Genomic DNA, 15,941 nt, shown 5'->3' with positions numbered 1-15,941 from the left:
ACAGATCTATTGCTTTATTGCAGTTGATGTCATAATCTTCTTATGGAATATACATGCCTTTTCTTTTCCAATCTGATTCAGAAACCAAAACACAAAAAAAATGTTGCAGGTACCTTAGCCCTAAAAGTAAACTCAGGAGTTTTCTATATGAATGGTCACAAATCCCAGGGAGAAGGTAAACCACAGCCAAGTTGTTCAGACATCTGTCATCCAAGGTCTAGCTTGCAACAGTACAGCAACAAGAACTTGACTTAGCAGTTCATTTGAGAAAATGAGAAAAATGTTGTCCAGGTGTAATAAAATACGTGAGCAAAGTCCATGAAAGATAAGAAAAGTAAAACCACAGACAGAAGTGTCACAGAGATGGCTAGCACTCAGCAGCTTCAATGGAAAAACACTGGAATGAAAAGAATCAGGGCCCTGAGTGCACCACTGGGTCCTAAGTGCCCCAGCCAGTCTCAGCCTGGGCCTCCACAGAAACTGCTGATGCCTGTGAGCCTGGCTGCTCCTGCCACCAAGCTCAGGCCGCAGTCCTCACCCCTGGCCTGAGCTACGTCACAGTGTGTCAGTCCCCAGCTCAGTCTGCCCCACAGCCTTCAGACCTATCTGTACTTTGCCTCCAGAGCAGGATGGGCTTTAGACACACACTACAGCCTTGTCTCTTACCTCCTAAGATTCCCGCCTGGACTCCCTGGATGGATCCTGTGCTTGACTAATAAACTTGACTTGGCCTGCTGAGAGACGCTGTCATCAGCACCTGCTCTGACCATTCTGACCAGGTGCCATGAACCGTGTTAGTATTCTTACATTTAATTCAATAGCATGTTGGTCCCAGACATCCAAAGTTAAACCAGTGGGAAATTTCTACTCACTCATCTGCAGATCCTGCTTCCAGAGTCTCTTCAAGTATAGTAAAAATGTCTGAATAAAAATTATATAGGGAGGGAGAACTGCAGGGGATGCAGTCTCCTAAGCAATAATAGTAACAGCAATAGTAACCTCAGGGAATGATTTGGAGAGTTTACTGTGGTACCAGAGACATAGTTAATCTGGAAGCTAACATTTTCTCTATTTCACAAAGGAAATCTGCAAACATAGTGAGCAGATGAACTAATTAATAAGGTTATTAGCATCACCTATCCCCCATCAGAGCAGGTGGCCCTGCAGGCCGCCATTCTTACTGGGGTAATACCTACCACTAGATTTTTTTTACCTAACCTAGACAGCATTTTTAATACTCTCAGTCCTTGTAGCATCAAACTTGCTTAAGAAAAAACCCAAACTTGTGCTGGACTTTGCCAGCAACAATACAGAGTTAAGATCATGTCAGCATAGAAATTCAGTTCACCTAATGAAAAGAAAAAATTCTGAGAAGACTTTAAGATGTTTAATACAAACACACTTAAAATGCTCATTTACCTTGCCAAGAGCACACAGTCCACATTTTTGATCTTTCCCAAAATCAGAGCATCTGATGGCTGCAAGACAAACACATAAGAATGAGTTACTGTCTGACAAACACATTACAAACCTTTACTATCACCTAAAAATAACCACAATAGTTACAGAAGAAAATACTGGTTACCATTGTACTCTCACGTTTTCTTGAGCTCAGCCCTGTATTTTGATATGACTGGTTAGTAAAACAGCCTGGAACAGGAAGACCAAACTTGAAACAGGAAGGATTACTGTTACACAATTACACAAAAATTACACAAATTTTCTGTATTCAGACAAAAATTAACATTGCAACTCTTTACTTTAGGGCTTGAAACTGTAATACTTTCTAACATATCAAAAGAGTATTTCAAACACAAAAATAGTAGCATGCACAGGTTACCATCAAATTGGTTAGCATGACTCACTCTTTCCTGTAAACTTCAGTTTCTTTTTGCTAAATAGGTGCCATTCTCTACTAAAGCCCTCCTCCAACATAAAAACCATGTAATCTGTGCTTTTCCATAACACTCACCTGTCTCTTCTCTGTCCCCTTTCTAACTTGGGCTTGCAGTAGGGTGTGAAGAGTTCTGGATTCCTCCAACCCATCCCTCACTCAACCCCACCTTCCTGAAAAACTTGTTCTTCCTTGCTGCTGGGAGTCTTGCTTTTGGGAAATGAAAGGTGATACAACAGAGAAATTCTGGTACATAAGTGGCAGAAGCAGTGTTGTATTTTCTCATCCTAGGGATTTCTCTTACTGCTACCCAACAAGAAAATACAATCTTCCTGACTACCAACCAGCCAGAACAATTGAACATTTTGATTTTAGCTGTCCAGCTGGAATGTGTACCTTGCAACAGAGACAGGTCATTGTGCCCACGAGAGGCAGCCTCCAAGTCATCAATCACCATTACAATAAATAATTACAATTAACTGCTCTATGGGCTGCATTCTGCCCCTGGCCTTCAGGGATCTGAAATATGCTATGCCACAGCTTTCCTTTTTGTTAAAACAGCTACTAACAATACCATGGTTTATTTACTGATCACAAGTTTGCAAGTGTCTTGACTCACACATTTGCATTTACAAATATTCTGCTGCCAGGTATTTGATAGAAAAGAAATAAAATTATAATGCTAGATGCAAGATTTCAATTAGCATTTATTTTACAGTTGTTGATTTTATTATACACTTGAAAATTTGCAGAGGTTGACAGTGAAGTGATATAGGAGTCCCACGTTAAAGATACCCATTTCTAAAAATCTCATCATCTTCTACTTCCTATTGCACTGCTCTTTTTGGTAATTATTAATTTGAAAGCTCTCTAAAGCACCATAACTTACTCAATCACCAGGGTTGAAATTCTGGCAGACACTTATTACTTCTTTTTTAAAAAACTGAATATTCCAGAAAATTTATGCTTAGAACAGTAGTTATCCTGACTTCTTCTTCTTTTTTTGTTCACCTATCCATTTAATATTAAACTATTGATATTTAAGTGCTTAATCTTTACCTCACATACAGTCTTCTCAAACAAACATGGCTTTAAGAGCAAAATTTCACACAGGGCAAAAGCCTTGCTGTCTACTGGCCACAGCAACTTGCATTGCAACATTCCATAACAAGGAAGATCCACAAAAATTAGCACTTGGGACTTTGTTTCATTTACCCACATTTGCTGTGTTAAGTAATAAGCATTTATTAAAACTGGGAACTTAAGTCCCCAAAAGACTACAAAAATACTCTTAAAAACTAAAGAGGCTTTCCAGCAAAAGTTCTTGCCTCCCATTAAAAAGGTCAGCAAACTAAACACTGGGCTCTTTGCTTTATAAGTAACAGATTAAAATTTATTCCAAGAGGTAGATTTAAATTTATACCCATTTTCGAAAGACTTAGAGTAGTTTGTTATTCATTCCCATTACAGAACTCCCTTGAATTCTGGCATACATTGACGATGCAAAAAGAACATAACAGCTTTGAAATTCACAGGCTTCAAAATCTAGTTGCTGTAGCCAGGGTTTCCTTCCTTATCTGCTCATATCCTAGCACTTCAAAAGGCTTCAGGATGGTTGTGTAACAGTCTGACAGACATGTTTGCATTCTGCACGTTTTCCACATGATTTACTGAGTATCTTTCTGGCACAGCATTTCTAGAAAAATGAAGAAAAGAGAAGAAGAAGAAGAAGAATGAAGAGAAAAAGAAACACTTGGAACAAAGAGAGCACAGCTAAATGATGGATGAACACTTTAAGAAAAGAATTGCAGATACTGCATCATGCTTCATTAAAAGACATTAAATAAAGATCACACAATCACAGAATTGTTAGGGTTGGAAAAGACCCATGGAGGTCTGCTAGTCCAGCCTTCCTGCCAAGTCAGCCTCGCCTAGAGCAGGTTACACAGGGATATATCCAGGTGCTTTGAGTGTCTTCAGCAAGGAAGGCTCCATGACCTCATTGGCCAGCCTGTTCCAGTGCTCTGCCACCTTCAATGTAAAGAAATTCTTACTCATATTGTGTTTTCGTTTATGGCCATTACTGCTTATCCTGTCACTGAGCACCACTGAAAAGAGTCTGGTATCATCTGCTGGGCACTGACCTTTAAAATATTTATATGTGCTGACAAGATCCCCTCAGTCTTCTCTTCCCTGGACTAAGAAGGCCCAGCTTCTGCAGTCTCTCCCCGTAAGAGAGGTGCTCCAGACCCTGAATCACTTCTATGGCTCTGCCAGACCCTTTCCAGTAGCTCCTGGTATTTCTTACACCGAGGAGCCCAGAACTCAACCCAGCACTCCAGATGTAGCCTCACCAGGGCCAGGCAGAAGGGGAATCACAGCCCTTGACCTGCTGGCCATACTCTAGCTGCTGAACCCCAAGACAGCATTGGCCCTCCTGACTGCAAGGGTGAACCTGTCATCCACCACCCCAGGTCCTTCCCCAAGAGCTGCTTTCCAGCAGGTCAGCCCTCAGCTGTGCTGGTACTTGGGGTTATTCCCATCCCAGGTGGAAATTCAACCCCAGGTTCAGGATTCTAAACTTGTCCTTGTTAAATTCCATTAGGTTTCTATATGCCCACTTCTCCAGACTAAGATCCCTCTGAGTGGCAGAAAAGCCTTCGGGTGTGTAAGCCACTCCCTCCAGTTTTGTAACATCTGCAAACTGGCCTAGGGTTCATTCTATCCCTTCATCCATGTTGCTTGTAAAGAGATTGAATAGCTGGACCAACTATCGATACCTGCATAAAGTTACAGAAACAGACATTTCAAACCACGTGTTAACCATGTAACATAGCTAACGTATACTTCCATTCTGCTTTCTTTCTCCCACTACTTCTTTCCAAGTGCTGTACCTCTCTTCTACTATCATGGTCACAGCCAGGAGTGATGATAAAATAGTAAAAAGTTTCAATGGTACAATTTGAAATCAAAGCGCTAATACTGTATTTTTAAAGGATGATTTAATAAAAGGTCCAATAAAAAGTTCTCAAACATTAAAAATTCATATATGTCTTTAACTACTTCCCTCTTATCACAAAATATAAGTATGATATACCCTTTGTTCCAAAACAGAAAAGGAAGAATAAAACCCTGGGCAATTAACCTCAAATTACTACAATAACAAATAATCGTAATAAATCCCCTTTGTCTATAGTGTAAATATGCATGAAGTACCATTCATGTCTTGTCTACAGAATTAATTTTTCCCTTGGTCTCCCTTCTCAGAGGCTAGTTGGAACAGAAAACAGAATGAATACAGAACACTCAAGATGAAAAATTACTTCAGAGGTTCTGCAAGCCTCCACTCAACCTGTGAACTAGTTTAGGTACCAAACAATGTACATTGTTTTGGGGAGGTAGAACAAGAGATTAAGTATTATGTTACATGGTCAGGTTTTCCTGATGCATCAGGTTTTCCTGATGCAAGCAAAAATCACTCAATTGAAAGGTGGAACTACCCCCTGCTTTGTTTGCCAGCTATATTTCTGACCAGAAAAAAACCACAGAGCCCCTAGAATAATTTTCTAGAGTGGGAAGATCTCTTGCCCGCCAGGGAAGGTGATTCAGAATCAAGATCCATCATCCAGAAAGGAAGAGAATCTAACTGAAAACGTATTCTGACCAAAGCTTTTAGGAGCTTCAAAATTCAATGGTGAAGATAAAATTGCTTGGAACAGCACTTATTATCCTGTAGGAGACTAATTTTTTTCATATCTGGAGAAAAAATCTCAAAAGGTTTTGGGATATTTTCCATAGAATACTAAATTTTTGATGCACTGAAAATGGTGGAAGCCAAGGAGAAAAGACAGTTGGAATATTAAGAGCTGTAAGTATAGTTAGTTTTTTTTAAAAAACCTTGTTTTGCGTTTTCATTATTACGAATGTAACTTGATAGATCACAGAGAACCAATGTCAACATACAGAACAGCAAAAAACTGCCAAAATAACCCCAAATTAATCCCTGAAACACCTTGAAGTTACCCCGAAATCACCCCCAAATTATCCCCAAAATAACCCCAAAATTAGTCCAAAGTTACCCCAAAAGTCCCCAAATCCCCCCAAAATGTCCCCAAAGTCCCCAAAATATCCCCAAATGTCCCCAAATCCCCTCAAAGTCCCCAATGTCCCCAAATTCTCCCAAAATGTCCCAAAAAATGTCTTCTTTTAAACCTTTCCATATTTCCCACATTCCCAATGCTAAATTTTGTAGTTAAATGATTCTTAGGATTCAAGAAGGCCAAAGCAGAAGACAATTCAAGAACTCTCTATACAGAAAAAGTAAGCTGTTATTCATGTTTTAAAAGAAAAGAAAATAGCATTTTTTCATTAAAGAAAAATGTATTTTGCTGCTGTCAAATGTCAAAGGTGCCAAGGAACATCTACCCAGAAAGCTTTTCAGTCAAAAATCTTTTGCCACAAGTTTCCTTGTCTTGAAACTTAAGAATTAAAAATTTAAGTGAAGTGGAATTATACACTTTGCATTTTTTACATGACAGAAGGAAACAGACATACATTCTAGTAACTATGCCTTGCAATTTCCTCTTGACATTCATTCATTCTCATTCTTCCTAGCTTTGCTTGAACTAAATAGGTTGATGTTTCATGTCTATGTCTCAGGAAATCAAAGCCCACAAAGTTCTGAAGTTTATTTAAATCAAGCCCTTTACTTCTTAAAATTTCAGGCAGATTATGTCTCCACTGATTTCAGAGCTCTGTGAAAAAGTATCTTTATGGCAGAAAAGTCCCAATTTGGTTTTACTCCAGTAACAATCAAGAACAAAACAAACCTTTAGGAAAAAAATAGTAACAAAATACAAACTTCTAAACTTTTCCAGGCACGCTTGGAAAAAAATAAAACTGCCCTCTAGCATTCAGCAATAGCTATTCCCCTCAACTATGTAGCTCTAAAATGAGTGGTAGGTTGTGTAACACCTCCTTCCTGAATACTAAATAGTCTCAGCAGCAAAGTAAGTGAATATTGATCCACCTACTTATAATTAATAATACTAATTGGATTTCAACCAAAATCCATTGCACTTTGTGCAACTGTAACTTGTGGAATAAGCTCTGCACATCTTACACTAAGGCTGATCCATCAGCTGCTGAACTGCAAACTGCATTTAGTCGCTGAAGTTAATGTGATTCTATGCAGGAGGAAATCTACATTAAACAACTATCAGGTCAATGGCCTGATTATCAGAAGTTCAGATCTATAGAAAGAAGGAAGACAGGCTATTACAGGTAAAAAGATAAAACCTCCCTGTTTGGCTGTGCTGTCCTTCTTTGACTGCGTCCTGACTCCATTTAGGTCAGTTAACAGTCCCAGTTCAACTCAGGACACTATCTCAAATTCAGGCTTGGATTCGTACCATGGTATCTCAGTTCTATTCTCATCCCCCTCACAAAAAGAAAAAATATTTACGAACTCTTATTTTTTAAGTTCAGCCTATGCTAAATATGTAACATGCAGGCTCAGACACAGGCAGTCAATTGATCAAGGTCTCTCACAATCCACAATAGGCACCAACATTGTTTTTTTGCTATTTATGTTACATTCTGTGAAGAACACAGAAAAAAAACCCAAACCACTAGATAAGCTATTTATTAGTTAGAAAAAAAAATAGTAAAAAAGCCCTCTGTACTGACCAAAGCTGCATGGCCAATGAAGATTATTTCACTCCTTTGTGCAGGAGCCATCCTGCAAGTATTCCTACTCTTCTCAGGAACACTGAACCCTACTGTAGGGCACTTACTGCACTGCAGAATTTGCATTCCCCAAATCCTGTGACACCTCAATGCTGTGACAGAACAGATCTTCAAATTCCGTGCTGCCACTGTGCTCTTAACTCTAATCTGAACAGAACCCTGTGAGGGAGAAGTGTTCTATCTGTCCTAGATAGGAAAGCTTCAGTTTATATCTGCCATAAGCATAGTATTACTTCTGCTTTGTCAGCAGTCTCCAAACACATCCATGCTGTCATGAACATCCATGATTCTCAAGAAACGGGAAATAAAATGGCAACTGGTGTGGTTTAGCCAGTGGATTCTCCTTCAGACCAAAGCTGGCTACTTTTGGAAGCCAGAGTAAAGAAAACAGAGGAGGTAAGTTCCTTCCCTTCATTCTACTAAAATTTGTTAACTAATTCTGAAAGAGGATAGAAAAGTCAAATGCATTCTTGTGATTATGTTTTCACTTCCTTTAATACACTCCCCTTCCTAATGGTGTGGATACAAACTCCTCTTGCTCTTTATACTCCATTTTAAACCATTTTTGAGCGGAGGCATGGATTTGATTTTCAAGCACACACCATACCACTAAGCTTTCTGGCAAGCTTCCAGTCACAAAATAGCACTTGCTATCAGATACCAGATTTTTTTGCATGTATACCAGCATACACTGATAGACTACGTAAGATATAATTCCAATGACAATTATAAAGCACCCAGACTCCCCATGTCCTATGACATGATTTCCTATGATCCAGTTCTTCTATGAGCTTCATGTGACAACTAGAACATCCCTACCCCTCAACTTCCTGGCTATAAAACTCCCTCATCCTTTGTCTTGCCTAGCTGTACTATAAATGCCTTGTGCCAGGAATTGTCCTTCAAAATGTACCCAGCACTGTGTATAGAGCAACAGCCCCAGCCACCACTCCCCTCTGCTGAGGAAAAGGGCAGAAGCAATGTAAAGGAGAATTGTTTAGGTGTACCAGCCTCACAAACACCGTTTCAGAGCTTAATTTTCAAATGATGTGAGTACAAGGCATCTAAGACATAATTCATTAGTTACAGGGAAAATGGTATCTCATATACCTCAAAGGAGAGTTTTCTGCAATTCAGAAAATCCTGGTCCAGGAACCAATCTGATAGATAATATATGTCATGCACCAGCACAAAATTGAAAGAGAGGGTTTATCCCTTGATTGCAAATTCAGCAGCGAGTTTCTAAATTAATCCAATCTACCAATGAGAAAAGGTACAGTCTCCTTTGCACATAATCTTTGCAATAATACACTGTTTTTGCAAACTAAGAATCCCACAATACATAGCAAATAAAAATAGTTGTGCCAGCTCCTTTATACATTCATTTATACAGGTGCCAGCTGTGCCACCTCCTTTATACATTCATTTACCACTCTGAAAATTCTTAAAGCATGCAAACATCTTAAGAATTGGCAAAAACTTTCAGTAATAAATAAAAAGATTATACAGACCTTGCCATAAGGAGTGTCAACATATTTTTCTGTTCTTCCTTCTAAGATATCCGGATCATCCAGGCCAGTTCCACCAATAATTCCAATCTTACACAGAAAGTACATATTAGTCTTCTTGCAATTCACATTTAACTCCATGCTTGAAAAACTAACCAGGAAGCTACAAAATGTATCTTCTTCTCAGGATGAGGACAGACAACAGATCAACAAATCATAATATGCTCACCACACTCTTCCAGAATGCAAATCTCAAATACCTGATTTTAAACAACTGTATTTAGCTTGCCAATTTCTTACCCCATGATTCTCCTCTTTAAGTACCAAATTAGAAAAAGCTATGAAAAAAATGCACAAAGATGTGCCATTAAACATTAATTTCCAATATATAAATTAAGACTATTTGGGAATACCTGTAATGAGTGAGAAATGCATGTAGAAAGCCCATTAAAACAAATGGTTTTTGTTTATATAGACAAAAAGTGTTACATACAACCACCATACTGAATATCAGGCTGTCATAGTTTTAGCCCAGCTGGAAGTTAAGCACCACACAGTCACTTGCTCAAACCCCTCTTCTTTCCTCCTGCACTCTGGTGGAACAGGGAGTGGAATCAAAGTAAAACTTGTATGTTGATATAAGAAAAGCTTAATGACTGAAAATAAAGTAAAACATTATAACAAGGGTAAATTATGTAATAATAGTAAAAAAGGGAAAAACTAGCGATGCACAATACAATTGCTCTGCACCCACTGACTAATGCCAGATCCTATCCCCAAATCCGGAATGGTCACCCTCTGGGTAACTCCCCAGTTTATATAGTGGGCATGACATTCCATGGTGTAGAATATCCCTTCAATCAGTTTAGGTCACCTGTCCCAGCTATGCTCCTTCCCAGTTTTGTTTGCGTACCCCCTCCACTCCCTCCCTGGCACACCATGAGACAGGGAAAAAAGAAATCATTGATTTAGGATTAACATGACTCAGCAAAACCCAAAATATCAGTGTGTTATCAACACCAATCTCATTCAGAACCCAAAACAGAGCACTGGAACAGCGACTGAGGGGAAATTTTTACTATAGCCATAACCAGGACACAGGCATTTCTCTACGGTATTACACCTCCAAAAGAAACAAAACTTTGTGGGGAAAAAAACAATTAGTTTTTTGAGCTGACTCAACAAAATCTAAGTTTTCCCATTTAAAATCCCATTTGTGTTTTTATTTGCCTGTGATTGCATATTCCAGCTAAGAAAAATGCATCTGATTTTTCTTGTTTCTAGTTCATCATTGAAAAGTAACTTGTTTTTTGTCTCTCAAGGGATAATTAGCTTTTCAATCAAGTGAAGATCTTTCTGGAATTCAGAACACTTGTAACTCTTCGGACGGAATTGTTATTGTCAAGTTTTTCGCAACAGAAAGCTTAGTAATTAATTAACTTAAAAGTTATGTCACCATGTATCACACATAGAGAAAAAGAGTGCCTCTTTTTTTTTCTTCAGCGTGATCAGTTGTTGCAAAGTTTGTATCACTTTCAAGTTGAATACATATCATGACTGATTTGCTTCAAAATCTGAACCTTTGTGACGTAACTTATTATCCTGACTGAAAACTTCCCAAGTAAAACTTCCAGACTCCAACATACAACCCCTCCTTCCACAACACGCAGAGAGCTGTTTCTTACTCCAGCTTTTTCTTACTTTCACACTCGTAGAGATCCCATCTGTTCAACCACTGTATTAGCTGGCTCATTAAGCACTTCTTTTCAGCAGCGAGAGGCTCTGTGGTCTTGGCTACGAACACCTCTTTAACAAAGCTTTCCACAGCCGGCGGTGCAAACGCGGATACATGAAATGGTTACAATCGGCCTCCCCCTTCCTTCTGCTACCCCCCTGTGGAGCACGCGGAGAAGCGCAGAGGAAAACAGCAGCGCCGACCCACGTACTCCGACCGGGAATACACACACGAGCTCAAGGGAAGACACAGACCACTGTCTGCAGGAATATTGATGGGTCTGTTCCCGTGTCACTCGTGCTGCTTAGCTACCGCAAAGGTTCTGACGTGGATTGCTCATGAAAATCCTGAAAACTACGTACAGTTTAGGATGAATAACAAATTGCCTTAAGAATTGTGAAAGATCTGCAACAGGAACAACTACAAAACTCAAAATCCAGAAAAGACTATCCTTAACAATGTTCATGCATATATTCAGTAAACACTGATGATTGCTACACTGCCAGAGGACAAGACCAAAATGGCGCCTTTCTCATTTTTTTTCAATCTAGGGGGGAAAAAAAGGTTCCTTCAGTCCCTTTACTGGTTTTAGCTGGGTATAACACTAGTGGCCTATGACTTAGGATACAAAAGGGAACTGAACTTTTACCTCTAGCAAAGTGAAAGTTGTTGGGACTGAGGAAAAATGTGCAGTGCGGGAGAGAGTAGCACAGATGCACAACATGAAAGTTACTTTGGAAATGCAGTGCTTTAAGGTTATTATAAACACACAGATCCATTGCAGTAACAGACTGTTCCTGTACAGAAAGCAGCATGCCCGGCCTCTGGCAGCATAGGCCTGGTGTGGTCGCTCTCACATTTGCTCTCAGGCTCCATAACTCAGGGGCTGCAGCAGCATCAATATGTACTTTGGCTGCACTGTTCGGTACCTGCCCAGGATTCTACACTAATAGCTCTGCTGTCAGAAATTGCAGGCTGCAACGAGCTTGCAAAACATTCACAGCTCCCATGGTGCAGAACCCAAAGCACAGATCACCCAGACTATGTTGAGCTTGTTGCCCTTTCTTACCCACTGCAAACTTACCGCAGTGGCAATCAGGCTACCTGAGGCAACCCTGGCTAGAGAAATGCTGGGCTCACTTATAATTCACTGGAGAGCTACTTCAGTGGAAGGAAAGTTAGGCAGCAGAGATTTCTGAAGTAGCTGCTTCTCCAGCCATGTAATGTCAGCTTGAAGCTAGCAGCTCTAACCCTAAAATTAATTTTTCCTGACAGTTATTTTTCCTCTAGCTTATATGATCTCCAGAAATACTATTTGTATCTGGGAACTAAACGTAAAAATCTCATTCCATACTAAATTCAGCTTTCCAAATCTCCTAGTGAATTATCAAAACGAATACAAATGCTCTAGGCTCAGTGGGAGAAATCCTGGCTCCGGCCAGGACAGGATTAATTTTTGCAGTAGTCTGGGAGGGCCATGACTAGGACCTGGATGTTATTCTACATGACCTAGTATCATTTTCCAAAAACAGGGGAAGGGGCCTGGGGTCAGGGTAGCATGACAATTCAGTATTTTTGGGCTGTGCATAGTGGTGAGCAGTTGCATATTAGCTGCTCACCTCTCCCAATTATATAGCTGTTATTACTATTTTTCTTATCTTATTGTTGTTTCTAGTAAATTGTTCTTATCTCAACCCATGATCTTCACCTTTTGTGCCTCCAACTCTCCTCTCATTCTGCTGCAGGGGATGGGATGATGTGTGGAGTGGCTTCAGTGGGAACACTGAATTGGAGAGCGTCATGTCTAAACCACAACACCCCGGTGAGGGGTGCTGACTTCTATTCCCAGCTGCCAGCCCAGGAGCTGAACACATGGGAAGGCAGAGAGGATGTGACCAAGGAAGAAGAGTTTCACCTTTCCTCAAAAGCAAGAGAACTGACCTCACACCTAGGAATGACTTCAAGAATGGAAAGATGTAAGACTGTATTCTCCATTCCAGACTTTGCATCCTACAAAGGGACACAAAGGATATAACTTGTAAAATTTAATGGAGCCTGTATCAAAGGCAATCTGGAATTAAATCTCAAGCAAAATGGCATTACAATACAGTGAATTTCAAACAGCGGGGTGAAGAGCAACAGAAGTGAAACCTAACAAAAAGTTATCACAACAGTAACTACAAAAATCAAACCCATTTCTCATCAAAGTCCAAGAAACAATCACACTAACGGGTGTATGCCTTTCTTCATGTGGTGTTTGATGAACTTCTCAAAGGTTTAAGTGAAAGGCATAGTGGTATCTCTGTAGTGACTGCCTACACTTGTTCACCTGCGGGTCTTAAACTAGTACATATCATGATCATCTATGGGTCTTTTTGACAACTAAACACACACAAATCCTTCTGTATTCTTCTCTGTATTTTGGGGATACTGAGAAAGAGATGAGGATAGCATTACAAATAATTTTGCTTAAAGAAGACAAACATCAAGCTAAGTATAAGTTGTACTTTAGAGAATAAATCTGTACACTGAAGACGGGTTCTAACTGTTTTCTACATCCAAAAGGACTGGGATTTTTTACTTCATGGCAGAAAAATAACGCACAGTATGTGAAAACTCAAATTTCAGCCTGAGTACTGGCCTGCTCACCTCTGGTGCCATCACCGCTCTAAGCAGCTCTTCAAACCCACAAGAAATTAGTCTTAAGAGAGGAAGTTTTGCATTGCTTACTTCTACCAAAGCTTAGAGCTCCGTGCACGTTTAAAAACAGAGCCCAGAGCTACAGACCCGCCACGATTCCTCTCAGTGACAAACCCAACACACCGCACGTGGGTCAGATAACCGGAAAAGGCGATTTCTCCGAATTAAAAAAAAAAAAAAAAAAAAAAAAAAAAAAAAAAAAAAAAAAAAAAAAAAAAAAAAAAAGAAAAAAGAAAAGTCCCTTCCGGGACGGTCGCGGGCGCCCCAGCACGGGCCTTGGCGAGGGAGCGGCGCCCCCCAGAGCAGCGGCGCCACCGCGCTTCCGGGCCCGCTCCCGACAGGCGGCGCAGCAGGAGGGCGGGAAGCCGGCAGGAAGCGGGGAAAAATGCAGCGGGCAGGAGGGAGAGAAGGAGGAAGGCAGGAAGCAAGCAGAGACGGCAGCGCCTCTCGGCACGCGGTCGGCAGCGCCGGGAGGGCAGCGGCACGGCTCCCGCCATCTGGCTCCCGCACCCGCCCCGAGACGGCGGCGGGGAGGGTTTGCGGGCGACGATGGACGCCACCCCCTCCCTCCTGAGGCACCGCTGGGCGGAAGCACGCTTACCTTCACAGGCATGGAGGCGGCAGCGGCGGCGGCGGCCATGCTGGCGGGAGGGCGGGGCGGTGCCGCGGGGGCCGCGCTCAGCCCGCCGGGGAAGGGCGCTGCCCGCCGCTAGGGGGCAGCACCCGCCCGCGCTGTGGCCCTGCAGCGCCGCGGGCCCGGGAGCGCCGGGCCGTGAGGGGAGCGGGCGCCCTGCCGTGCCCAACGCCGCAAGCCCGTCGTGCTTGCTCCTTAATCCTTCCCACCTGCAGGCTCCGCGGCGACTCTGGGAGCCCCTGCTGCGTGGAGCCGGAGTGGTGCTACGGGAGGTGTGATGGAAATAGTTTGTCTACCGGAAGGTGCAACTGTGTGCTCAGATTGCCGAGCCCTGGCTCGGTCTCTCTGAAATCGTAATTGTCAGAGGGTCTATATTTCAGTCGGATTTCAGTCGGACCACCTTTCCATGTTCCCGGAAACAGCGGTTTATTTGACTTTGCCCCCCTGCCCATTCAAATCCTTGGATTTGCCAACAGAGGTGGAGCTAAACTGAGCCCCACATGCCTGAAGCAAAAAAAACCCCAGCAACAGGAAGCGAAAAAGTGCTGATTAGCCTTGGAGTACCAAAACGGCAAAATGAGATCTAAATTCTAACTCTAACCTATATGAAAATTCCTAATTTAGAATATTTTTAACTAAGTAAAAGAGGTTTGTTTTAAATAAAATTCTAATTAATTTAGAGTTCTAATGTACTCTGAATTAAGAGTTGTCTTTTCAGTATCCAAAAAGATGTCTGAGAACAAACTGGAGCACATTTTGCAAAAAAGAAAAGTAGTTCTTTCTGAAGTACAGACACATAGAAAGTTTACACATGTTTAGCTCTCCAAGCTAAACACAAGCTAAACGATGGACATGCTAAACACGAATATTTAGCTCTCCAAGCTAAACAGAGCTTCAAGTGATAGAAAAAGATAGACATTTTATTGTGTATTAATAATTAAGATTTTCCTATCTGTGGTATTTTTCTTGTTGCTACCAGTCCATACATTTAGGAGGAACACTTGTTTTACTGTACCATAATCCTATATTTGGAGACACATCAATAGTTTTTATGTATTTGTGCATTTTATTTCTATAGGCATTACAAATTTATATATATATTTTAATAAAATGTATAACTTTCAAAAAGAGCCACTATCTTGTTAATTGGGAGTACTTGCTTGTAAAAGTGTTTGATATATTTTCTTTGAAGCAACTTTATCGACTGAAGACACCTTGGCCACCAGGCGTGTATTTTCACATGCCACTTAACCTGCCTGTTAAAAACTGTCACATGTCTGCTAGTAAATGCAGGCTCAGATTTGTCACTGGACATATGTCCTACATTTCAACTGCTACGACCTTGAGATAGTCCCTTGTATACTGAAAGAAATGGATATTCCCAATAACTTAAGATAGTAGGAGCTAGTGCTGAACTCACACTTCAGCTGGAATGTGCTCTCTGTGCAGCTTTCAACACTTTTGAACATTTTTTTTTTAACACTATTTTTTTAAACACTTTTTTTTAAAACTCTGTCTTCAGTGTGTGCTGGCAATCTCTGTATGCTGATGGGATGTTTGTTACAAAGGCTGAAACTTTCTTACTGCAGGTCAAAATGTAGAGCATACTTTGGAAAATCAAGGAGAAAGAAGGACATGAGTGATGCCACATATTAACTTCTTCAGTTGAAGTTACAGCTAACTTCTTTTATGGCTTCAGTGTGTAGCCATAATACCACAATA

General features: G+C 40.9%; 1 protein-coding gene across 1 annotated transcript in view; it reads right to left on the bottom strand.

The window, feature by feature from the left end:
• MTAP (methylthioadenosine phosphorylase) overlaps window positions 1–14,277 on the bottom strand; it is a 32,482-nt gene extending 18,205 nt beyond the window's left edge. The window contains exons 1-3 of the mRNA XM_064735593.1: window positions 14,187–14,277; window positions 9,154–9,240; window positions 1,420–1,478 (exon numbers count right to left, since the gene is read on the bottom strand). Coding sequence (XP_064591663.1) covers window positions 1,420–1,478; window positions 9,154–9,240; window positions 14,187–14,225 — 185 coding nt within the window. The 5' untranslated portion in view covers window positions 14,226–14,277. The remainder of the gene's footprint in view (window positions 1–1,419; window positions 1,479–9,153; window positions 9,241–14,186) is intronic.
• Between the last annotated feature and the right edge of the window lie 1,664 nt (window positions 14,278–15,941).

This window comes from Zonotrichia leucophrys, chromosome Z (assembly GCF_028769735.1).
Source record: "Zonotrichia leucophrys gambelii isolate GWCS_2022_RI chromosome Z, RI_Zleu_2.0, whole genome shotgun sequence".
Classification (NCBI taxonomy): domain Eukaryota; kingdom Metazoa; phylum Chordata; class Aves; order Passeriformes; family Passerellidae; genus Zonotrichia; species Zonotrichia leucophrys.
The sequence above is the reverse complement of the archived record's forward strand: the minus strand, read 5'-3'. Positions and strand labels throughout refer to the sequence as shown.